Source organism: Metopolophium dirhodum, chromosome 1 (assembly GCF_019925205.1).
Source record: "Metopolophium dirhodum isolate CAU chromosome 1, ASM1992520v1, whole genome shotgun sequence".
In the NCBI taxonomy this organism is placed as follows: domain Eukaryota; kingdom Metazoa; phylum Arthropoda; class Insecta; order Hemiptera; family Aphididae; genus Metopolophium; species Metopolophium dirhodum.
The window spans coordinates 51,737,421-51,762,424 of NC_083560.1; the positions used below are offsets into that span (position 1 = coordinate 51,737,421).

The 25,004-nt window shown below is 31.5% G+C and overlaps 4 protein-coding genes across 4 annotated transcripts; 3 read left to right on the top strand and 1 right to left on the bottom strand.

Moving 5' to 3' along the window:
• Positions 1-2,520: 2,520 nt before the first annotated feature.
• Positions 2,521-4,801, bottom strand: LOC132936849 (uncharacterized). The gene is made up of 4 exons (XM_061003637.1): positions 3,449-4,801; positions 3,088-3,210; positions 2,833-3,029; positions 2,521-2,727 (listed from the first exon to the last, which is right to left on the bottom strand). The coding sequence occupies exons 1-4, from the start codon at positions 3,482-3,484 to the stop codon at positions 2,571-2,573; spliced, it is 513 nt and encodes a 170-aa protein (XP_060859620.1). The 5' UTR covers positions 3,485-4,801; the 3' UTR covers positions 2,521-2,570.
• A 2,432-nt stretch (positions 4,802-7,233) lies between these two features.
• On the top strand, positions 7,234-11,277 carry LOC132939901 (uncharacterized). Its single transcript, XM_061007322.1, has 2 exons — positions 7,234-10,656; positions 11,107-11,277. The coding sequence occupies exons 1-2, from the start codon at positions 7,711-7,713 to the stop codon at positions 11,275-11,277; spliced, it is 3,117 nt and encodes a 1,038-aa protein (XP_060863305.1). The 5' UTR covers positions 7,234-7,710.
• Positions 11,278-15,289: 4,012 nt separating this feature from the next.
• On the top strand, positions 15,290-17,314 carry LOC132935059 (uncharacterized). The gene has a single exon (XM_061001509.1). It carries the CDS (start codon positions 15,290-15,292, stop codon positions 16,028-16,030), a length of 741 nt encoding a protein of 246 aa, XP_060857492.1. The 3' UTR covers positions 16,031-17,314.
• A 3,538-nt stretch (positions 17,315-20,852) lies between these two features.
• LOC132939907 (uncharacterized) lies at positions 20,853-23,636 on the top strand. Its single transcript, XM_061007337.1, has one exon. It carries the CDS (start codon positions 20,853-20,855, stop codon positions 23,634-23,636), a length of 2,784 nt encoding a protein of 927 aa, XP_060863320.1.
• Positions 23,637-25,004: the final 1,368 nt, after the last annotated feature.

The following is a 25,004-nucleotide window of genomic DNA, read 5'->3' on the forward strand; positions in this document are numbered from 1 at the left end:
TGAAAAATATACACCAATGAAAATATAAACGAATTGTCCGTATCCGATAGATACACGACAAAGACCACACGATAAATATGTAGAAAACCTCAAAAGTCATTCGACGAATGAGGAGCGATTGAAAGAAGGAAAGAAAAAAATATAGTTTATCCCATTTTAGTTATTCTTGAATTAGAAATCGGTCACGATAATTTACAACGAAACAACCATCGAATAACGTTCTAGCAACGGTGTAACGGTAATGTATTTTTATACTAGGTTGAGGTAATGTCAACGTACTTCGATATCAACAAATGACCGAAGTAAAATCTCGGTATGAAAGACATAACAATTGAAAAATATACACCAATGAAAATATAAACGAATTGTCCGTATCCGATAGATACACGACAAAGACCACACGATAAATATGTAGAAAACCTCAAAAGTCATTCGACGAATGAGGAGCGATTGAAAGAAGGAAAGAAAAAAATATAGTTTATAGTAGTATATATTTGTATGTTCACAGCCAGCTTTTCCACGGTAAAAAGGGGGAATGTCCCCCTTGGAGCACTCAGATTTACCGTGTAACACATTTCACACTGATTGTTAGTAAATTTTACCTCGAAAAAATGTGCTGTATTTCATTTTTACTCATGTTGGTTACACTGATTTTTTTAATAATGATAAAAACATTATTTATTATTTACAATAATTTTAAGCTGATTGCTGATTATTTTTTTCATATTCAGTTACTAATGATCCATCGTTCACTCAAGTCGTGTCTCATTTTTCTTTATTTTCTCAAAGTTTTATTAAATTGTATAAGTTATTTAATTTCTTCAAAAATGAATTTTCAAAAATGCGCAAACGATGTCCAGTCATTGGTCGATCAAATACGATTCAATTCAACGCCAGCGTATCCAGAATTCTCTGCATTTGTATCTAGGTTACGATCTTTTAAAAGTTTTCCTCCAAATACCGGTCAGAATAAGTACAAGCTCTCAGAATGCGGATTTTATTATATCAATCTCGATGACGCAGTTCAATGTCATTGGTGTGGAGTAATTCTACATAGTTTTGAAATCGATGATAATTGTTTTATAGAACATACCCGATTCTCACCAAAATGTTTATATGTATTATTAATGAAAGGTAATCAGTTTGTTCAAAAAGTCTTAAGTAAATATTGTAAAACCGAAGTTATTTGTAATTGTGAAACCGGTTCGTACGACACCATTTGTTAAATCATGTTTTTTTTATATAATATACTGTTTATAATATTTGCTGTATTGAATAAAAAAAAAAAATAAAAAAAAAATCGAATGTTTTATCTTAAATGTTTTATTATTCGATTTAATATCTTGTGGACGTATAGCCTAGCGGGTTAGTGCGTATATAATAATTTAAAATGTTTTTCAGGTATCAGGTTAGTAAGTATATGTAAATTCCCTCTCTAGTATGCACTAATTCGCTAACTGTACGTTCACATTTTTTGCATTTTTTTTTTATCTGAGTTTTTAGTATATAATATGACTACAAAGGAAAAAACTAACAGTCCAATGTATAACTCCTAACAGTTATATCCTACTTTTTATTGTGTACTTTTTTAGCAAAAAAAAACTTCATTATGAGTCCACCAATAATTGTCTGTAAGTCTACATTCGACATCCGAGCTTTTAACAAGAAAAGTATTACAGTTGGATTACTAATAAATAAGCAGATTTCAATTATTTTATTATTAGAATGTAAACTTTCAAAGAAAATTATTACATTAAGTTTAGAAGAATGGTTCACACTGATGTCTGAATCTAATTACAATTCAATTATTAATAACCTAAATACCAGGGTGAGGCGTGTAAAGATTACCGATTCCTTTTCATATTCAATTAATGTTAAACAGAGTTCAATTACCCTACATCTAAACGAGGAATATATTACCTTGACACACGTAGATTTGTACCGGCTTCGTCAATTACAGAATTTGATTGATTTGTATGTGGTAGACAAGCAAAAACGTTTAGCAAATTATCAAATTACTTTCAACACTGCATATGACCTAATTAAAAATGATGTCCGTGGTCTGCCATCCACTTGCCAAAGGAACGAATTTACCAACCAATATATTCAAAACTATGATTTTAATTATTATAATCATTTACAGAACGATGACACATCATTTTTATATGAAATATTACAATTTCATTTTAACACATTGTCCGATATGATTTTACAAGATCTAATAATATAAAATATATAAATATGTTTAATAATTATTTATTTAAAAAATAAAAACTTTTTTATTCAATAATAAACTTGCTTTTTTTTCTTAAATTATATGTCACCTTTAATCATAAAGAATAGTTTTAATGCGTTTTAGTTTCAAATTTTATGTTTTCAGTAAATAAGTAGATTAAATTTTGATAGTACAGAATTGATAGCAATGTTTCAATTAGAAATTTTTTTCTCAGACATACTATATAGTTTATAGGTTTATGTTTTCCAAGACCTTTGAGTATTGAACAAATAAAAACATACATGTATAATAATATTTTGTTTTATTAAATGAAACTCATTTTTCCGTATAATAATCAAACAACCGTCTTGCTTTTAATAGTTTGACGCTTTGGATCGGTTAGTAATTTATCAAATATAATTTGCATTGTCTCATTAAGACCAGTATGAAGTGTTTGATCTTTTGATTCGTCGGTCGTGTACAATCTAACAGTAGCTTCACTGAACTTCCATCTATTACAACAAATTATTTTATTTAAAAACAAAAGAAGTAAATAAAATCAGTAAAAAAAAAAACAGATTCAGCAATAGTTATTAAATTTAAACCAATGTATTTACCTGTCCTTTACTGGTACATTCTCGATGTTAGTAACCTTATAATGACTTAGCACCCAAAGATCCTTTCCTTTTTCTTCAAAAGGCGTCTTTATTGTCACAACGCCATCTCCTTGTCTGAATGTTAGCGAATTAAATACTTCAACATCAAAATCTTCTGATCTCAAGCGTTCGCTGATATTATCTCTGTATGATGCATTCTATAAAAAAAATAAATTATTTATGCTATCATTAGGAAAAAAATATTATTTTTATTACCATTTTATTCTGCTTCTTTTTCATAGGTTTTTTAACACTTGTTTTTTCTGCAGAACGTTTTAATCCAGGTTTTGTTTTTGAAAAAGACGGTCTTATATCAATTGATTCGCTAAAATGTTCATTCTGTGAAACATAAAACATAGTATATTATTTTTTACTGTTTTTTTCCCATTATATATTTTTTCTATGTCCCAAGAATTATACCCAAAGCGTTGAGTAATGTTACGACGCACTTCCAATATACTATGTTATAATCAGTCATTTAATATTATTTTAAGAATTATAACCATAGCGTTGAGTGGTGTTACGACCGGCCTCCAATTTTCTATGGTTATAAGATATTTACTAAGTAGTTACTAACCTCTGAATCAGTTGAAGCAATTGTACGGTACGACATTTTATTTTGGTAGTATTTCTGTTGAACTGAGCTTCTTGTCCTGGGATGAAATCTTGAAGACTGGTGAATATTAGAGAATTCCCTCTGTCTTTTATACACAGATTTTTACCACTACTTCAATAATTAAGTATACAAATGGTCATAGCCTTACATTATAGAAACCTGCTAAAACATGAACATACAGGTACAACAGCAAAATCACATTACATGACTTTAAATTGACGCTAACATAACCTATCCCAGCCAAATGTTTATGACATTCACCTTTTACCATGGTCAATACCCTCCTTGAATAAATTTCTACAATAACCTTACCTTAGATGGGTGCTGAAACATGTTCATATACAACAGCAAATTACATTACATGAATTTAAATTATTACAAACAGGATTTAAAATAAATTAGAATGTATACATTCATTCTCAAAAACCAATTACATTATATGAATTTTAATTGTTGCTAACATAACCTGTCCAGCCAAATGTTTTCACATTTACTAAATGTCAATGCTTAGAATGTATACATTCATTCTCAAAAACCAATTATATTATATGAATCTAAATTGCTGCTAATATAACCTGCTCAGTCAAATGTTTTCACATTTACTTAATGTCAATGCCATTATAATATTAAAACAGGATGTAAAATAAGTTGAAATGTTTAAATCCATCACAAAAAATTCTAATGAGAGAAGAGAGGGTTATTTTCGGGTATAAAACCCAGAATTTCTTAGCTTATCGTCATCAGTTCAAGCAACAGCAGTTCCAAGAGCAGCCAGCAGCAGAACAGTCTTCTTCGCCAAAACAACAGCCAGCCAGCAGTTTACCAAACATCTTCAACGGGCAGTCAAAAGATTGTCAAAACAACTCTAACAAATAGACCAGCCATCATACTTAGAAAAAGTACCTCAATTTCTACAAGCTATGTAAGTACTATTTTTTTTTTTATTGTTATTATTTAATTTAACATCATACTTCTTTTTTTTTAAAAAATAAAATAGAATAATAACAATTTATTGTTGTAATGATAATACAGTTTTATAATATTACTATGGGTATTGAGTGTTTAGACTTAAAGATTTTTTTTCATAGATTATTTAAAATAAAAACATTAAAATAGAAGTAGTTGAAAGACGGTTTCTCAACTCTCACTTTTAGTCACTACTATAATATAAGCTGTTTTCTTTTTTTTTTGTTAAGTTATGATCAAGTAACAATAATACGTTATAATTACACCATAGAGTAATAATACTAAAATGAATTACACCACGTACACAGTATAGAAGATGACTGATGTACCATACTATCATAGATTTACATAGATAAGATAGAACATCGGGCTTATCATTCATCAATAATATTGATAATTATTACCTAACCTCAAAAATCTTTAATAGTCAATCTCTTTCATGATAATAACTATAGATACCGTTATCTAGTAGTTGTTGCACTATACCTTGTTTTTATCAATGTTAAAATACTATAGCTGATTATAAATATTTTTTATAGATAACGTGATTGTTGTATTACACGTGTAATATTATCTTACGTAAAATGTTTTAATATAAAAAATTTTTTTTATTATATTAAAATATTCAATAATGTTTAATGACTGTATAAAATATATCCTAAAACGTATATTATACACATATATAAATTTAAATTATTTTTTCTATAATGTTTTTTTTATTGCTTTTACGTTAAGATTATTCGAAAGCTGCTGTCGCACGTTGATAGTAAACACGTAGTTGCTTTCGTGACAACGTAATGTTACCGTACGAACTCTACGATAGTTACAATCGCCCTATCTACTATTAACTAACATATAAACTATCACATTTTTTTCTATTATCGTGTGACGTAGCTTCACTAGCAACTAAAATTTTATTTTTTATGATATCAATGCTATATTGTCTAATTTTTAAAGGTTTTTTATTTAGCTTTGAATAATATAATTAGTTATTATTATATATACGTATATACGTACATTCGTTGTTTTATAAATAATCACTTTAAATAATTAGATTTATATAATATTTTATATTTTATACTAATGTATTTAGTCAAAAATTACAGATAATGAATTTTTGGTATTCATATGATTTTTGTAATGAACAAATTCAATATTATGGACAACAAATTGTAACCTTAACGAAGATGATTGATGAAAATAAGATTAAAGAAAGATATGAATATAAAGATCTCAAAAAAAAAATTAAAAACCTGAAATTCATTATTTATTTAAGTAGAACAAACTCTAACCCAAATTTTTCTTATATAAAAGATTTAAACGCAAAATTAGTTTTATTAAGAGAAGAAAAAATGGATATATGTAAAAAATATAGTGATTTATATGTTACAAATTTTCGTAAGCGAGAACACTGTTTCGGTAAAAGGTTAGATTTTATTACAACAGCAGAATCTAAGCGCGAAAGATTTAGATCAGGTTAAAATTTTTTTTTTTAAATTTGTTATGAATAATTAGTAATAATATTATAAGTTTATATTTATGTATATAGGTATTCAATGTAATTTTCTTTTTTATAGTTTATAATATAGTATTGTTTTTTTCATTTACGTTATTATTAAATTATTCGTTAGTTTCTGCAAACTAAATATAATCATTGAAAACTATAATTTATACACGATCTACCATCATAGTTAATTTTTATTTTGATATAAATGCTTATATTATACTTGGTTTCATAAAATAATATAAGCATTTATATGTGAACTAACCTAATAAAGAAACATTTATATAAATATATATATATATATATATAGGTCAGTCAGAGTGATTAATCATTACGCCAGAAAAATCGTAAGAGCTGATGAGGCCTGTGACAACGAACAAATATATGAATGTGTATACAAACTTTCGAAACTACCGATGACTATAGAACTTTTAGAAGCCACTGGAATTGGTCTAGTGGTCAACAAATTAAGAAGTAGAGGCGGAGTCGTAGGGAAATTAGCAGAAAGAGTAGTCCTTACTTGGAAATATGTTGTAAAAACAGAAATATTATTATTTTCCCAAGGAGAACCATAGCTTTTAAGTGTTAAACATGTTAGTAAATTATGATTAACACAATTTTTTCTTATATAAAAGAGTTAAATATAAAATAAAATAATAAATTATTATTATTATTGTACATTATTTTATTTCTATTCAATTTTTCTAGAATAAAAAAAACAAAAAAACAAAAAAAAAAAAAATGGAGTCGTCACTTATCTTAGAAAAAATCAACTCCATATTACAACAACGTGACGAAAACAACCTCGGCATGGATGAAATTAAAGTCACTTTCAGAAAAAACTTGAGAGAAATAAATATAAAGATTCTGAAAGCAAGATTGAAAACGACACGAGCAATATTAGAAGAAGAAAAACAAACGATGATAAATAATTATAAAAATTCAAATTATATAGCGTTTCTTTGTGAAAAAAATATACAGAAAGGTCTTAGTGAGTTGTATGAACAATTAGACAAATATTGATAATATTCAGTTTTTCCAAAAAATAAAATTTGTTTTTACAAATAAATTATTTCGTTATTATTTATTATTTTATATTATAAAAATATATCGAATGATATTGTCATAAATTATAAAATATATCATCCCTGTGTATATAATATCTGTTGAAGAATAATAAATGTTTTATATCATCAATTCTGGATAAGTTTGATAATCGTTCAAATAAAACTAATGCAATAAAAATGTTAGGAAAAGTGGTTTAGATTTAAAAAAACGTATCAATTAACAGTTAGTTTTGAAATTCTATGTAATTTTCAGAATCATGAACTCAGAAATAAACGTAGTTAAAAGCAGAATTCTAGAAGTAGAACAGCAGGTGCGTGACAATAAACGCTATTGTATCGAGAAACGGAAAGCATTTCAAAAAGTATTTACAAAAATTAATGATTGTATTAAGAAAAAAACAGTTTTTAAAAATAAATTGATAAATGAACATAATAGTTTCGAAAAATATTCAAGTGAATGTAAAGCAGATCTTCAGTGCCGGTTAACAGAACTAAACAATCGGTTAAGAGAATTAGAATCTGAGTAATTTCTTATTATATTAACCAATTCTTTTTTTCTTTGTAATAATTTAGAATTAATACTTTTATTATATTTTGAAAACAATATTCTGAATTGCTTGCATAAGAATTAAAAAAAAAGAAGTTGATGTTATAATAAATTTACAATATTATGATTGCTTTTACCTATGTTTTTTTTTTATTTAATCTATTTTTTCAGTTTCATAATGAAAAGAAAAACGGTTACAAAACACGAGCGGATGTCATCTTCTGACGAAGGTTTATTTGAAATCGAGAGATTTAAGAAATGTTCAAAAACATTTTTGATTAAGAATACTTTAAATTTTATAGATTACACGCTTTTTTTTAACTATGTTAGAGATAAATTAATTTTAAAGTTAAAAGAATCATGTTTACAATCATCTATAAAATTTAATTTACATGTGGATAGCGTATACGAAAGAATACTCACTCAAGAAGTTCGGGACATAGCTTTCAAAACTTCTAATACACTTGCATGTAATTCATCCAATTTCAATAAATTACTAAATGGAATGTTCAATAAATTATTATCTGAACAAGACCAGTTTTTAGCGAAAGGATCTGGGTGGTCCCTTAAAACTATAGATGTATTACAATTGAGAATTAATACAGTGAATCCTCTCAGAGGAGGAACGTATCTAGATCTACCTGAATATATAAAAGATAAAAGAGCAATTATAAATGTAAAAAATAACGATGCTAAATGTTTTAAATATTCAATACTATCTAAGTTTGATAATCGATCGAATAAAACTTATTTGAATAAGAAATATTTTAAAATGTTAGAAACAAAAAGTGGTTTAGATTTTAAATGTATTGATTTTCCAACACCAATCAGTCAGATGAAAAAATTTGAACGTACAAACGATGTATCAATTAATATTTATAGTTTAAATGATAAAAAACATATTTTTCCTTTGTATATTTGTAATACTGAAAGAAAAAAACATTTCGATCTTTTTCTGTTCAATAATGATGAAACATCACATTACTGTTATATAAAAAATTTTTCAAGATTCGTTAGAAGTCAGAAAACTAAAAATTGTACTAAGCTAATTATATGTAAAAGATGTTTTACTACTTTTGGGAACAAACCGTGTAAAAGCAAACTTTGGGGTATGAAAGGATTGATTGAACATCAACATAATTGTAGAAAGAACCAATTAGGGAAACCTATAATGTTTGAAGAGGGAGATGATGATTTTATTTATTTTAAAAGTTATAAAAAAACTCAAAGGATACCAATTGTTATTTATGCAGACTTCGAATGTATTTTAACTCCTAAAAAACCTGATGAATTCATTCAGAGTTGTAAAAAAAAAAAAACATATATTACACATTTACATGAAATTATGAGTTATGGGTTTTATGTAAAAGTCGACTATGATATTATACCAAAAGAGTTAGTAAAACAGTTGAAGATTCCTAGAAAGGTGGTTATTTATAGAGGTGAAAATGCAGCAAAAAAATTTATGGAAAATATGATTGATATCGGAAATAATATCAAAACAATTTACGAAACTGCTACACCAATGGGTAAATTAACTGAAAAAGAAGAAAAACGTTTTCAAAGAATTAAAAGATGTGAAAAATGTTCAAAACATTTTAAAAAAAATAATTTAATTAAAGTTCGAGATCACTGTCATTTTACTGGTAAATATAGACAATGTCTTTGTCTCGAATGTAATTTTCAAATAACTAATCCATCATTCATTCCAATTTTCTTTCATAATTTATCATACGATAGCCATTTCATAATTCGAGAGCTCGGTTGCGATGATCAAAATATTCACGTTATTCCTAATTCATCAGAAAAATATATATCCTTCAGCAAGGAAATCGCACCTAAATTTAGTATAAAATTTGTTGATACATTCCGTTTTATGAGCGAGTCATTAAGTAAACTTGCGGAAAATTTATCTGAAGATAAGTCGAGATTTAGAGAAACTCTTAAAATATTTTCTGCGGAAGCACTAGATTTAGTTACACGAAAAGAAGTCTTCCCTTATGAATATGTCGATAATTGGAGTAAATTAGATGATACTTTTCTACCATCAAAGCTAGAATTTTATAACTCTTTAACAGACGAGAAAATTAGTGATGAAGATTATATACATGCTAAAAATGTATGGCATACATTTGATATAAAGACTTTAGGTGAATATAGCGATCTTTATTTAAAAACTGATGTTAGCATACTAGCCGATGTGTTCGAAAATTTTAGAGACTTATGTTTATCTACGCTCGAACTAGATCCTGCTCATTATATGACTGCTCCCGGGTTTGCTTTTGACTGTATGCTGAAGTATACCAAGGTCAAATTATCAAGGTTAAAGGAGTATAACATGTTGCTTTTCTTCGAAAAATCGATTAGAGGCGGGATATGCCAATCAACCAAAAGATATGTTAAGGCAAACATACCAAATATCGAAGGATTGGACTATAATGCAAATGAACCGATCACATGGATTACATATCTCGATTGTGTGAATTTGTATGGGAAGTCTATGTTAACAGAATTACCTTTTAAAGATTTTGAATGGGTTGACGATCTCAACATAGATGTAACTAAAATCGCTGATGATTCAGAAGTCGGATATATATTAGAAGTTGATATTGAGTATCCTAAACATCTACATAAATATCATAATGATTTCCCATTTTTACCGTTTAACGAATGTCCACCAAATTCGAAAGTTGAGAAATTGTTAACTACTTTATCACCGAAAAAAAACTATATTGTACATTACAAAAATTTAAAACAAGCAATTTCTCACGGTCTTAAAGTAGTAAAAATTCATCGAGCTATCCGTTTTTCCCAAAGTAAATGGATGGCATCATACATAAAATTATGTACATCTATGAGAGTACAAGCTAAAAACGAGTTTGAGAAGGATTTCTGGAAGTTGCTAATTAATAGCGTTTTTGGTAAATGTATGGAGAATGTTCGAGCAAGAACTTCTATAAAACTGGTTTCTTCAGAACAAAAAGCAAGGAAATTAATGGCGAAAACTAGTTTTAAAGACAGAACTATATATTCTAAGAATCTCATGGCCATTCATCAGCATAAGGAAACAATTAAATTCGACAAGGCAATTTATGTAGGATTTGCAATTTTAGACGTTTCGAAAACATTTATGTATGACTTCCATTATAATGTAATGAAGAAAAGGTATGGTACTAAAATTAGTTCTTTATATTCGGATACTGATTCCCTGATATATGCTATCCAAACAACAAATTTTTTTGACGATTTAAAAAATAGTTTATTACCATATTTTGACACATCTAATTATCCTAAAGACCATTGTTGTTTTAGTGAAATTCATAAAAATCAACCAGGGTTCTTTAAAGATGAAATGAAAGGAATTATAATTAAAGAATTCGTTTCATTAAGACCGAAATTATATGCTTATAAAACTATAGATGGCGCTGAGAAAAAAAAAGCAAAAGGCGTAAAGAAATATATAATTAAAAATCACATGCAATTTAACAATTATATGAATATACTAAACGCTTTTATAAACCATAAAACTCTCAAGGATGAACAAACTCATAGAAAAATGAATTTTATCCAATCAAATAAACATGTTGTTCATTCGAAAACAATGAGCAAACTTGTTCTAAGTGCAAACGATGATAAACGTTATATAATGGATGACGGGATAAATACTTTAGCTTATGGTCACTATAAACTTAATGACTCAGTTTAAAAGCGTTATCTAGCGGAACAAAATACAGCAGTATTATTATTTTCATTGATTTATTTACCACTAGATGACGCTTTTTGTTTTTATCGATTGTATATATTTATATATAGTTTTCAAAACAGACTAATGAGGATCAGGAGATCATGTGAAATAATTAATTCGACTTAATAAAAAAAACTGATATTTTATTTTATTAAAAAAATAAATAAATAAATAAATAAATAAATATTATACATAAAAAAACATTATTTTAAAATATCTGATGATGTTATCCATGAATTTTGACTTGAATCAAAACCTAACCATTTAACAAACATTTTATTCCCAACTTTTTTTACAATACGTTCAATGAGAAAGGTGTTTGGAAAATCAGTTAATTTAATTTCCTGTTCATAAAAACCACCTAAAATTATACTGCCTGATTCATCCTTTAGTTGATAAGTTACTGGATTTGTCTGTAAAACTTTTGAAACTGTAAATATTTCCGTTGTCCAATTTGGTGTATATCCTTTAGTAAATATATGTTTATACTTAGATATTCGTACTTTATCGTTAACTTTAAATTTTGGTTTATACAATGTTTCAGAATTTATATATGTGTTAAATTTAATTCTGTTTGTACCCATTCGAGCTTCACTAGGTGTACATTTGATTGTTCTGTGTTTTGTGTTATTATAGTTATGTATAATTTTTGATATTGTATTGTGCCAATTCCATGTGCCTGTTGCAGTAAAATGTCTATATATATTATTTTTAAGAGTTCGAATCACACGTTCCGCGATTGAACATTTGATAACACTGTATGAACTGTAATGTTTAATTTTATATTTTTTCATTAAATCTTGGAATTGGACATTGTAAAATTCTGTACCATTATCTGTCTGTAAAAATTTTGGTTTAGCTTTTTTCAATATATTAAACATTCCTTTTGTACATTCTTTACCTGATTTATTTTTCAGCGGTTCCACAAATACATATTTGCTATATGTGTCTATAACAATTAATATGAATTTAAAACCATAATTTTTTTTAGAATGAGATTGCATATCCATTAAATCAGCTTGCCAGAGGTCGTCAATAAACCGTGTTACCACACTACGTCTAGGAAATATTTTTCTCGCTGGTCGATGTAGCTCATTAGCTATACTCTCTAAGGTTGACATTATACTATAATATTTCTCTCACGCAGTTCTTCTAAAATAGATATAATTTCATTATTGACACCAGTATTACCAACACTTTGTGATGATGTCAGAAGATTTAATCTAGTTACTAGCTCATTCGGATCGTCATAATAAACTAATTGTGTTTGAGGTAATACATCTTTATATAAACCTCTGCCTGTCTTAGGATCAGGTGATGAAGTAAAATTAATCATATCTGTAGACATGTGATCTGCAGGTGAAAAACTGCTTGCTGATTGATTAAAATCAAATGGTTCAATTTCTTGTGTTATTTTTCTACGTTTAGCGTTAAATAACCCAAAAGGAGTAGAAGGTAAAGTATTGTTAAATGATTTTAAGCTAATTCGAGGAGTTGTATTCTCATTAATTTTAGCTATCTCTTCGTTAAACTGTTTTTCCTCCATTTTCATTCGATCATACAACGGTTTTACAACAGTCATCCATTTATGGTACCTCGAGGTTCTAGGTTTTCCATCTGCTTTTAAATGGACTCCAGAAGTTTTCAAAATATTGTAATAAGATTCTATATCTTCTATAGTTGTTTTTTTTGGTTCCTTCTCACATAATAAAGACCATAGTCCTGGTGTAAATTTATAATATTTATTAAGCAGCAATAGTTTACCGTGACTAAAAGTTGCAGAGTGTTTTCCTATTTTATACGAATCACTATCTTTATCATAATGCAAACCATAGGATTTATCATAACGTGTTGATTTAGGACGGTTATTTAAAAAATTTTCAAATGGTGAATTTAATTCGTTATCATCATCATCTTCACTAGTACATGAGGTTTCTGATTTATTTTCTAGCTCAGTTGACTGTGTGTTCCATATTTCATTTTGTTTTGTATGTGTACTCAATGGTTCAATTATTGGCTTAAATGCTTCACGGAAATAGTTTTCAGAATCTATAACACCGCGTTTCATTTCCATTATTTTTCGTTTAATATTTTTTTTTGATGTTATTAAATTTTCCAACAAGACTTTTTCTTTGTTCATTGTAAATAATAAATGTAATATACCTGTATCGTGTGACTACCGATAACACTATGCAGATAATTACTTTGTGACGGTATATTTATATATATGAGTATAAGCATATAAAATTATCTTATTTTAATGAACGTATGAAAACCACATCTATACCTTCCTTCATTCATTTCCCGAGTTTTATCGATGACCATAAACCCATAATCACTATGATTCCAACATAAATGAGAAATTTTGCGAAATTCTGAGAAATCCATATCTGTAGATGAATGATCGTTGAATATATGTCGTAAATTTGTATCATCTTGTTTCAGTATTATTAAGAAGTTTGCGTTATCTCTTACTAGCTGTTTGGTTATTTTAGAATATGTCTGTGCTAAATAAAATACAGAGCTAGCACCCGAATGTCTACCCATACTAAAGTATTCTCTAATTACGGACTGTGGACCACATATCACATCGTCAAAAATGATGATGGAATTTTTTTTGGTTAAGTTTGGTTTTATAACCTTATCAGCGCTTGTAAATATGAAAAAATTAGCACCCTTTATATCATCTATTATTTTTTTCAATAAAACATATTTTTCCTGATTAGAGGTTTTTGAGTATAAATAAATATTTTCAAATCTTAACCCGTTTGCATGTGTGATCAGATTATACATTATATTTGTTTTTCCTGAACCACTGGGGCCAACTAGTATAGCACGTATAGTATCGGGTAATAACGAACCATGTCTTGATGGTTTTTTTATTACCTGAACATCTACATTTATAACATCTAATTTATCTTTCTGCTCAATCAAATTCATATTATTTTCATATAAATACTCTAGATTTTTTAAATTTATAGCCAGTTATAGATGGCGTGTTCAACTCGCAAGTATAAGTCAGACAAGACTGGAAAAGGATTAGTAAACTCTCTTATAAATAGTCTCCCGTTCGAAGCCCATGTTTCAGGCTATCAGTATTGCGGCCCTGGTACAAAATTAAAAAAGAGACTAGATCGTGGTGATAAAGGAATAAACCCATTGGATGCTGCTTGTCGTGATCACGATATTGTGTATGCAACGAGTAAAAATTTAGACGATAGACATAAAGCTGATAAAGTGCTAGAAAATCGTGCTTGGGAGAGATTTAAAGCAAAAGATACACCTAGAAAAGAGAAATTAGTTGCGTACGCAGTAACAAACGCAATGAAAGCTAAAAGAAAAATAGGTATGGGTTGCAAACGGAAACGTGCTATAAAAACAAATTGTATACTAGCAGCGAAAAAAAAAAGAATCTCAAAAAAAAAGAATGGTGGTAAAAGGTTGATTTTAGTACCGAGACAATCAGGAGGTGCAATTCCCTTAATACCTATATTTGCAGGATTGTCAGCACTTGGTAGTTTGATGTCTGGAGGTGCTAGTGTGTATAATGCGGTTCAAAATTCAAAAAGAAAAAAAGGCAGTGGTTTGAAATCAAACAAGAATAGGTTAAGGAAAAAAAACTGATGATCACGCTACCTGATAGACCGCTTTCGTCTCAAGATATTATAAAATACATCGGAAAGTTGAAAATCAATCATTTCCGTGGTGTCTTTTCACGTGATAACTTACCTAAAAAACCACATACGATTGAATGTGGTATATTAAACTTGGATACATCTTCAGGCGACGGAAGCCATTGGGTAGCGTTTTATAAAAATAAGGACAAAGTTGTATATTTTGATAGCTTTGGTGATTTACCACCACCAATTGAATTACAACATTATTTCAGACAGTTCAAAATAGTATACAACTATTCCAACTATCAAGACTTCAATACATTTAACTGTGGTCATTTATGTCTTGAATTCTTGCAATGCATGAATCTATTACATTAAATCTAACTGGAAATTCAACTGTATTGTCGGTAAATTATTTTCCATCTATAAACGTTTACGAGGATTCAGAAATAGCTTTGTTATCTTTGCAAACGTGCAATTCATTTCCAAATATTATAAATCCAACTAATAACCGGCTGAGAATAAAATCAATTCCTCCAGATAGAATAGCAAAAATTCAATTTTTTGTACCAGTCGAATGCCGTGACATAGAAGATATTAACAAATATATGGTAGAAGAGTTATCTCAAGTTAATAAAGTCTACGGAACAAAGCTGACATTCAGTGTACGTATTGATCCTGTCGATTTTAGAACGTATATAAAATGTAATGGAATACTAAACTTTGAGCATCCGTATAGTATAGCACCTGTTTTTGGGTATAGAAAGAAAGTTTGTGGACCGTTTCATGAAGAACATCGATCGGATAAAGCTGCAAATTTAAACACAATTAATTCTATAAAAGTAATGTGTAATATAGCACATGGGTCATTCAACAACCAACTTCAAAGCCATTCGATATATGAGTTTTTCCCAAGTGGGAGAAGAGGAACAAAGGTTGTTCAATCTCCGGTAAACCTTATATATTACAGATTAAACAAAACAGATATTAATTCAATTACTGTTCAGTTAGTTGACCAAAACAATAATCCAATTGACAATTTTAACGAAACGTTAACAGTTGTTCTGCATATTAAACGTCACGGATCTCATCATTAAATTTATATCTTAGATTTTGTAATGTATGAGTCAGTTACTTTAAGTTTAACTGGGAATGCTACCATATTATCTGTAAATTATTTTCCGTCTATAAACCTTTACGAGGACTCAGAAATAGCTTTGTTATGTTTACAGTCATTTAATTCGTTTCCAAATATTAATGATAATAATAATAAATTTTCTATACAAGTAGCTGAGAATGAAAACAATAATGATCCTATGATATGTTTTATTACATTGGAAGAGGGTTGTTATGAAATTGAAGATATTAAGCAACGAGTTAAGAAGCAAATAGATGACTATAATAGTAAAAACTTAACCAATTTAACATTCGACATTACAGTTGATCCTAACGATTTCAGATCGTATATAAAATGTAATGGGATACTACACTTTGAGCATCCGTATAGTATAGCACCTGTATTCGGTTTTGAAAAACGAGTATATAAGCCACACAATGAAATTCTTCGATCGGAAAAAGCTGTAAATTTAAACACAATTAATTCTATAAAAGTAATGTGTAATATAGCTCAAGGATCATTCAACAACCATCTTCAGAGTCATTCGATTTATGAGTTTTTCCCAAGTGAAAGGACAGGGTTGAAAGTAATTCAGTCACCACCAAATTTAATATATTACAAATTGAATAAAACAAATATTGATTCGATAACCGTTCAGTTAGTTGATCAAGATCATAATCCGATTGATAATTTTGGTGAGGCATTGACAATTGTGTTACATATTAAACGTTACGGATCTTGAGATGGGTTTAAAATTCAATATAAACCCACTACTTCGGATCAGTACAACTAGTCATAAGACTAAAGTGCTACCAGCAACATCAAATCAAATAAAAAAATTGACGGTGAAGAATAAAAAAATTTTACAAGCTTTGGGTTATCAATTAAAGCAGAATGCCTGAAAGTGATATTTTGGATATAACTTCACAGTACGAAACGGATTCTAAAATTACAAAAATTGAATATCATTCATACGCACCGTATACAACATCATTTAATAATAATGATGAAATACGTATATCGATCCAGCAAACGGATGTCTATCCATATCTACACGAAAGCTTTATTTTTTTGGAAGGAATAATTACTGATGCTACCAAAGTGAAACTAACTAATAACGGTTACTCTTACCTTTTTGAGCAAATACGGTTGGAAATCAATGGGATAGAAGTAGATAGCACGCGTGTTCTTGGAATCACTAGCTCGTTGAAAGGTTACTTATCCGGTACGCCAGACAACTACAATTGCTATGAAAATGCTGGCTGGAATTTTAAAAACGCAACGCAATCAGAAAATGATAAAGGCGAATTTAGTGCTTGCATTCCATTGAAATATTGGTTAGGTTTGTTTGAAGATTATAAAAGAATATTAGTGAATTCTAGATTGGAATTAATATTAACTCGAAGTCATAGCGATTTAAATGCTTTAAGTTTAAAAACTGGTGTAACTGCTTCTGAAGGTAAAGTCGTTTTAAATAAAATAGCCTGGATGGTTCCACATATAACTGTTGACGATGAAGAAAGGTTAAAATTATTGAAACTTATAGAAAAAGAAAAAAGTTTGTTTATTCCTTTTAGATCTTTTGAGACTTTTGAATATCCTGAACTCGGAACCGCTAAAAAAGTTGTATGGAATTTGAAAACTGCTTCAAAATTAGAAAAACCACGATTTATCATAATTGGATTGCAAAAAGGACGCAAAAATATGTTATCGAAAGATTGTAGTATATTTGACCATTGTAATTTAACAAACGTTAAAGTATTTCTGAACTCGATAGCTTATCCATACAATAATTTGAATTTAGATTTTACTAAAAATAATTTCACTTTATTATATAATATGTATACATCGTTTCAAGAATCGTACTATGAAAAAAGTATTCGTAACCCGATATTGAGTCCTTCTACTTTTCTGACAAACGCTCCAATTATAGTCATCGATACTTCGAAACAGAACGATTCAGCTACTGCCTCGGCAGTGGATGTTCAATTGGAAATTGAAGCTTCAGAATCGCTTGCAGGTGTAACTGCATACTGTTTATTAATTCATGATCGTATTGTAGAATATGTACCTTTTACTAGAGAAGTAAGGAAACTTGTGTAAATATAATTAAGAATTAATTTTTAACAATAAAAACTATTATTTAATAATTTGTGTTCTTTACTTGAAATAATTATTTTAGTTTTAAGATTTGCTAAAAAATTTGCTACACGAAGACAAAATTTGGTAGAAAATCTCTGTTTTGTGTTACACGGTAAATCTGAGTGCTCCAAGGGAGACATTCCCCCTTGAAAAAAAATTTTTACCGTGGAAAAGCTGGCTGTGAACATACAAATATATACTACTGTTTATCCCATTTTAGTTATTCTTGAATTAGAAATCGGTCACGATAATTTACAACGAAACAACTATCGAATATCGTTCTTGCAACGGTGCTGATGGTTATGTATTTTTTTACTAGGTTGAGGTGATGATCAACATACTTCGATATCAACAAATGACCGATGTAAAATCTCGGTTTGAAAGACAAAACATTGAAAAATATACACCAATCAAAATATAAACGAATTGGCCGTATCCGATAGATACACGACAAAGACTTCACAATACAAATGTTGAAAAACCTCAAAAAAATTCAAAGAAAAGCGAGACCGTAAAAAAGTTAGAAAAAAATATGGTTTATCCCATATTTGTTTTTCTTGAATCAGAAATTGGTTACGATAATTTACAACGAAACAACCATCGAATAACGTTCTAGCAAAGGTGTTGACGGTAATGTATTTTTATACTAGGTTGAGGTAATGTCAACGTACTTCGATATCAACAAATGACCGATGTAAAATCTCGGTATGAAAGACAAAACATTGAAAAATATACACCAATCAAAATATAAATGAATTGTCCGTATCCGATAGATACACGACAAAGACCACACGATAAATATGTAGAAAACCTCAAAAGTCATTCGACGAATGAGGAGCGATCGTAAAAAAGTTAGAAAAAAATATGGTTTATCCCATTTTTGTTTTTCTTGAATCAGAAATTGGTTACGATAATTTACAACGAAACAACCATCGAATAACGTTCTAGCAAAGGTGTTGACGGTAATGTATTTTTATACTAGGTTGAGGTAATGTCAACGTACTTCGATATCAACAAATGACCGATGTAAAATCTCGGTATGAAAGACAAAACATTGAAAAATATACACCAATCAAAATATAAATGAATTGTCCGTATCCGATAGATACACGACAAAGACCACACGATAAATATGTAGAAAACCTCAAAAGTCATTCGACGAATGAGGAGCGATCGTAAAAAAGTTAGAAAAAAATATGGTTTATCCCATTTTTGTTTTTCTTGAATCAGAAATTGGTTACGATAATTTACAACGAAACAACCATCGAATAACGTTCTAGCAAAGGTGTTGACGGTAATGTATTTTTATACTAGGTTGAGGTAATGTCAACGTACTTCGATATCAACAAATGACCGATGTAAAATCTCGGTATGAAAGACAAAACATTGAAAAATATACACCAATCAAAATATAAATGAATTGGCCGTATCCGATCGATACACGACAAAGACTTCACAATACAAATGTTGAAAAACCTCAAATGTCGTTCAAAGAAATGTGAGATCGTAAAAAGGTTAGAAAAAAATATGGTTTATCCCATTTTTGTTTTTCTTGAATCAGAAATTGGTTACGATTATTTACAACGAAACAACCATCGAATAACGTTCTAGCCACGGTTTTGACGGTAATGTATTTTTATACTAGGTTGATGTAATGTCAACGTACTTCGATATCAACAAATGACCGATGTAAAATCTCGGTATGAAAGACAAAACATTGAAATATATACACCAATCAAAGTATAAACGAATTGTCCGTATCCGATAGATACACGACAAAGACCACACGATAAATATGTAGAAAACCTCAAAAGTCATTCGACGAATGAGGAGCGATTGAAAGAAGGAAAGAAAAAAATATAGTTTATCCCATTTTAGTTATTCTTGAATTAGAAATCGGTCACGATAATTTACAACGAAACAACCATCGAATAACGTTCTAGCAACGGTGTTGATGGTAATGTATTTTGTTTACTAGGTTGAGGTGATGATCAACATACTTCGATATCAACAAATTACCGATGTAAAATTTCGGTATGAAAGACAAAACATTGAAAAATATACACCAATCAAAATATAAACGAATTTGCCGTATCCGATCGATACACGACAAAGACTTCACAATACAAATGTTGAAAAACCTCAAAAGTCGTTCAAAGAAATGCGAGATCGTAAAAAGGTTAGAATAAAATATGGTTTATCCCATTTTTGTTTTTCTTGAATCAGAAATTGGTTACGATTATTTACAACGAAACAACCATCGAATAACGTTCTAGCAACGGTGTTGACGGTAATGTATTTTCATACTAGGTTGAGGTAATGTCAACGTACTTCGATATCAACAAATGACCGATGTAAAATCTCGGTATGAAAGACAAAACATTGAAATATATACACCAATCAAAATATAAACGAATTGTCCGTATCCGATAGATACACGACAAAGACCACACGATAAATATGTAGAAAACCTCAAAAGTCATTCGACGAATGAGGAGCGATTGAAAGAAGGAAAGAAAAAAATATAGTTTATCCCATTTTTGTTCGGAGTCTCATTAAATGACTGCTTGGTGACTGGACCAAAGCTTCAGACAGAAATCGGTGATGTTTTGTTGCGCAGTCGACTACACAAATTTGTCTTTACAGCCGACATCACTAAAATGTACCGTCAAATATGTCTACATGAACCAGATAGAGTTTGTCAACATATACTATGGCGCAATTCGCCTAGTGACGAGGTACAGGAGTATGAGTTGTGTACGGTCACATATGGCGTCAGTTCGGCTCCGTTTTTAGCGATTCGATGCCTACAACAGCTCAATATGGATGATGGACCTGAATTTCCACTCGTCCACGATGTCCTGTTAACTGATACATACGTGGATGATATTTTCGTTGGCGCTGACACTTTAGAGGACGTTTTAGCAGAAAAAATCCAAATCATCGACTTGTTAAATCGAGGTGGATTTAGCCTGAAAAAATGGGCTAGCAATTGTCCCGAGATTTTGAACACTATCGACATTGAAGACCGGGCTATGACACCATGGATAGAGCCAACTAGGGAACAGGCCGTCAAAGTTTTAGGAGTACATTGGGACCCTGTACTTGACACATTCGGCTATCATTCGACGATAAGTCAAGTTACTCCTACAAAACGGTCAGTATTATCAACTGTTGCTCGCTTTTATGATCCAATCGGCGCGTTGGGTCCGATGGTTTTCTGGGCCAAGTGTTTAATGCAGAGGCTATGGATGGAAAAATTAGATTGGGATGCACCACTTTCATCAGCTTTGACATCGTTGTGGCAAGGTTTCATCGATAAGCTGCCGGACTTAGCATGCTTGTCGTTACCACGACACATTGCAGTAGTCAACAGTCAAGATATACAATTACTAGGATTCGCTGACGCGTCTCAGGTTGGATATGCAGCAACAGTGTATTTGCGTGTGGTAGACCAGAGTGATAATGTCCGATTGTATTTCCTGGCATGTAAAACAAAGGTTGCACCACTGAAGTCATCATCAATGAATATGTCATTAACCATACCACGGCTAGAGCTCTGTGCCGCACTCTTGTTGTCACGTCTCTTGTCTCTACGTTTGAAAGTTTTACAGGGCAGAATCAAGATCACACGTGTCCGGGCATGGACAGATTCAACTATTGTTTTATCGTGGCTCACAGCTGAACAAAGGCTATTTAAAATCTTTGTCACAAACCGAGTATCGAAAATACGCAATCTCGTACCCCAGTGCGAATGGGCTCACGTCGGTACTGCAGATAATCCAGCCGACCCTGCATCGCGAGGACTGCTTCCAGATGCCTTGGTAGCATGTTCATCATTTCTACATGGACCGGAATTTCTCCAGTATCCGGAAGAGCAATGGCCGGTTGCCATCACATCGATTGTAGATCCTGCAGAGCTCCCTGATTTTAAACGCCCATCGAAAAATGTGCTGTTAGCTCAACAGGTTGATGATAGTTTGATTCAGCGGTTTTCTGTGTTGCGCAAGATGCAACGGGTGCTAGCATATTGTCTTCGATTTGTCGACAAGGCTCGACAACGTCCAGTCGTGAGTGGACCAATCATTTGGAAGGAGTACGAAAATGTTTTGACAAAGGTAGCGAGGTACACTCAAAGGTTATATTACGCAGAGTTGCACCACCAACTAGGAACTTCAAATTCCGTCATCACCCCGAGTTCCCTCGCTCAACTTGCACCATTTGTCGATGCTCACGGTGTGATTAGAGTAGGCGGCCGTCTACAGCATTCGGACTTGAACATAGACGCCAAACACCCTATCTTGTTACCAAAGTCGTCTCACCTTGCTTACATCATTATTCAACACTACCATCAGAACACTTTACATGGTGGATCGCGTCTAGTGGCCTCACTAATTCAGCGACGTTTTTGGATCGTTTCCAGTCGAGCTGCGATACGGCAAGTTATATTTAAATGTACAGTGTGTGTCAGATACAAGGCTGCCGCTCCCCAACCAGTGATGGCAGATTTACCCTCAGCAAGAGTCCAACAATGTCGACCATTTACAAATGTCGGGATGGACTACGGAGGTCCATTCACGGTTAAAGAAAGTCAACGCCGTAATTCAAGGACTTATAAGGCGTATCTTGCGTTATTTATTTGTCTATCCACCAAGGCTGTCCACCTGGAGGTGGTAACGGATTTGTCAACGGAAGCCTTTATGGCTGCGCTGGATCGATTTGTAGCCCGTAGAGGAATTCCTGCACAGATCCACTCGGATTGTGGTACAAATTACATTGGAGCAGCAAGGCAGCTTAAGACATTATTTAAAGACGCAGCACTCCAAGAAGCTCTGCATGCACGAGTTCCGTGTCAGTGGCGATTTAACCCGCCTGCAGCTCCGCACTTTGGCGGTATTTGGGAAGCTGCTATCAAAAGTACAAAGTTACACCTAAAAAAGGTTGTAGGTAATCAGGTGCATACCTTAGAGGAATTGACGACATTGATTACACGGATCGAGGGTGTACTCAATTCTCGACCCTTGGTTGCCATGTCAAGCGATCCGAACGATTTGTCTGTGCTAACACCGGGACATTTTTTGATCGGACAACCGATCTTGGCAATTCCTGAACACGACATCAGTGACATTCCGCAGAATCGTCTCAAACGCTGGCAGTTAATTAAACAAGCCCTTCAATCATTTTGGAAACGGTGGAATCGGGAGTATTTGCACACGCTGCAGAGTAGACAGAAATGGTTCCATCAAAATCCCAGTCTCGGTGTCGGAGATATCGTCGTCATAAATTCACCTTCTCGACCTCCTTTGATGTGGCAAATTGGTCGGGTCATCGAGGTCCACCCTGGTGCTGACCAAGTGGTCCGTGTAGCCACTGTCAAGACAACGGAAGGGATACTGAAACGTCCAGTGGTAAAGTTGGTTAAACTACCCACCGACAACGCTTAACTTACCTTCTTCCATTTGTTCCATCTTCCACCATCCCAAACATAAAATTTTCTTGCTGTGTATAATTATTTATGTATATATGCATTATTTTGTATTTGAATTGTCATAGGTTTATTTTTGTTTTTGTTTATTACTTAATAGTTGTACAATGATATGGTCTGACCGAGAAGTATCGGTTTTGAAAGTACCCTTTCAAAGCGGGGGAGGATGTTGGGACTCGGTTAACTACCAGAGCGCGCCGGTTATTCCGATTTTAAAATGATCCGGTTCCGTGACACGCATGCGCAGCCCAGTGCCGGCCAACGGCCGGTTTTTCGTCGTCAATTCGTTTTATCACGGACTCTACACGTCATGCGCTACAGGAAGAAGGCGTCCGTAGTGCCGTTGTTTTTTTGTTTTTAAATCGTCACGTGTTTTACGAGTATTGTCGCCATTGCGCGGTATGACATATTAGTCAAGTTTATATTGTCTATCGTTGTATGTAGTTGACGTACCACATACGAGAGTCGTCTTTTTTCTCCTCAATAAGTGCGATCGCTGGTTCATTGTGCCGTATCGTCGCGTTCGTTGCGCTGTAGCGTCGCGTTTGATGTGCCGCCTTATAGGTTCTTACACGCTCGAATAAACGACATTCGCGTTGTAAGAACTTTCGATCGTATTCTCGCTCTCACATTCTACATGCTCGAACAGTAAAATTGGTGTTCGCATTATAGAAAGGGGTGAGTGATCGCAAGTTATCCTCATTAATTTCAATTCACGTGTGCGATGTTAGTCGCACTGGGTCAGTAGTGTCGCCGTCGTAGATCGTCACGTTCCCCAGTCTTCCGGTGCAGATACATCGACCCCGACCAGTACAGGACAGCAACCGACCGGTACCCAGGTCAGACGTATCATACCTTATTATTGTAATAGTTTGATAACCCAATATCACGTTCCGTGATTAATTATTATTATTTTATGTTGTTATGCGATGTGATAGGACTAACATAGCATTAAGTCTACGTTGTATTTTATTAATTATTATTCAAAGGGAGAGAAATAAATTATACAGTCCACTATCATTATATCCTTATTTATCTTATACTAAATTAGATAGCACCCAGCCTAATATAGTCGAGTTTTCACCCGAGTTCAAGTGAACCGGAATTCGCGACAAACATACACCAATCAAAATATAAACGAATTGGCCGTATCCGATAGATACACGACAAAGACTTCACAATACAAATGTTGAAAAACCTCAAAAGTCGTTCAAAGAAAAGCGAGATCGTAAAAAGGTTAGAAAAAAATATGGTTTATCCCATTTTTGTTTTTCTTGAATCAGAAATTGGTTACGATAATTTACAACGAAACAACCATCGAATAACG

Coding starts and splice junctions, on each gene's coding strand:
- LOC132939901 (XM_061007322.1), top strand. CDS start 7,711: ATGTTTTTTTTTTATTTAATCTATTTTTTCAGTTTCATAATGAAAAGA. Junction 10,657..11,106: donor AAACAATTAAATTCGACAAG/GCAATTTATGTA, acceptor AAAACTCTCAAG/GATGAACAAACTCATAGAAA.
- LOC132935059 (XM_061001509.1), top strand. CDS start 15,290: ATGCATGAATCTATTACATTAAATCTAACTGGAAATTCAACTGTATTG.
- LOC132936849 (XM_061003637.1), bottom strand. CDS start 3,484: ATGTCGTACCGTACAATTGCTTCAACTGATTCAGAG. Junction 3,030..3,087: donor AAAAGAAGCAGAATAAAATG/GTAATAAAAATA, acceptor TTTTTTTTATAG/AATGCATCATACAGAGATAA. Junction 2,728..2,832: donor AATGTACCAGTAAAGGACAG/GTAAATACATTG, acceptor TTGTTGTAATAG/ATGGAAGTTCAGTGAAGCTA.
- LOC132939907 (XM_061007337.1), top strand. CDS start 20,853: ATGTACCGTCAAATATGTCTACATGAACCAGATAGAGTTTGTCAACAT.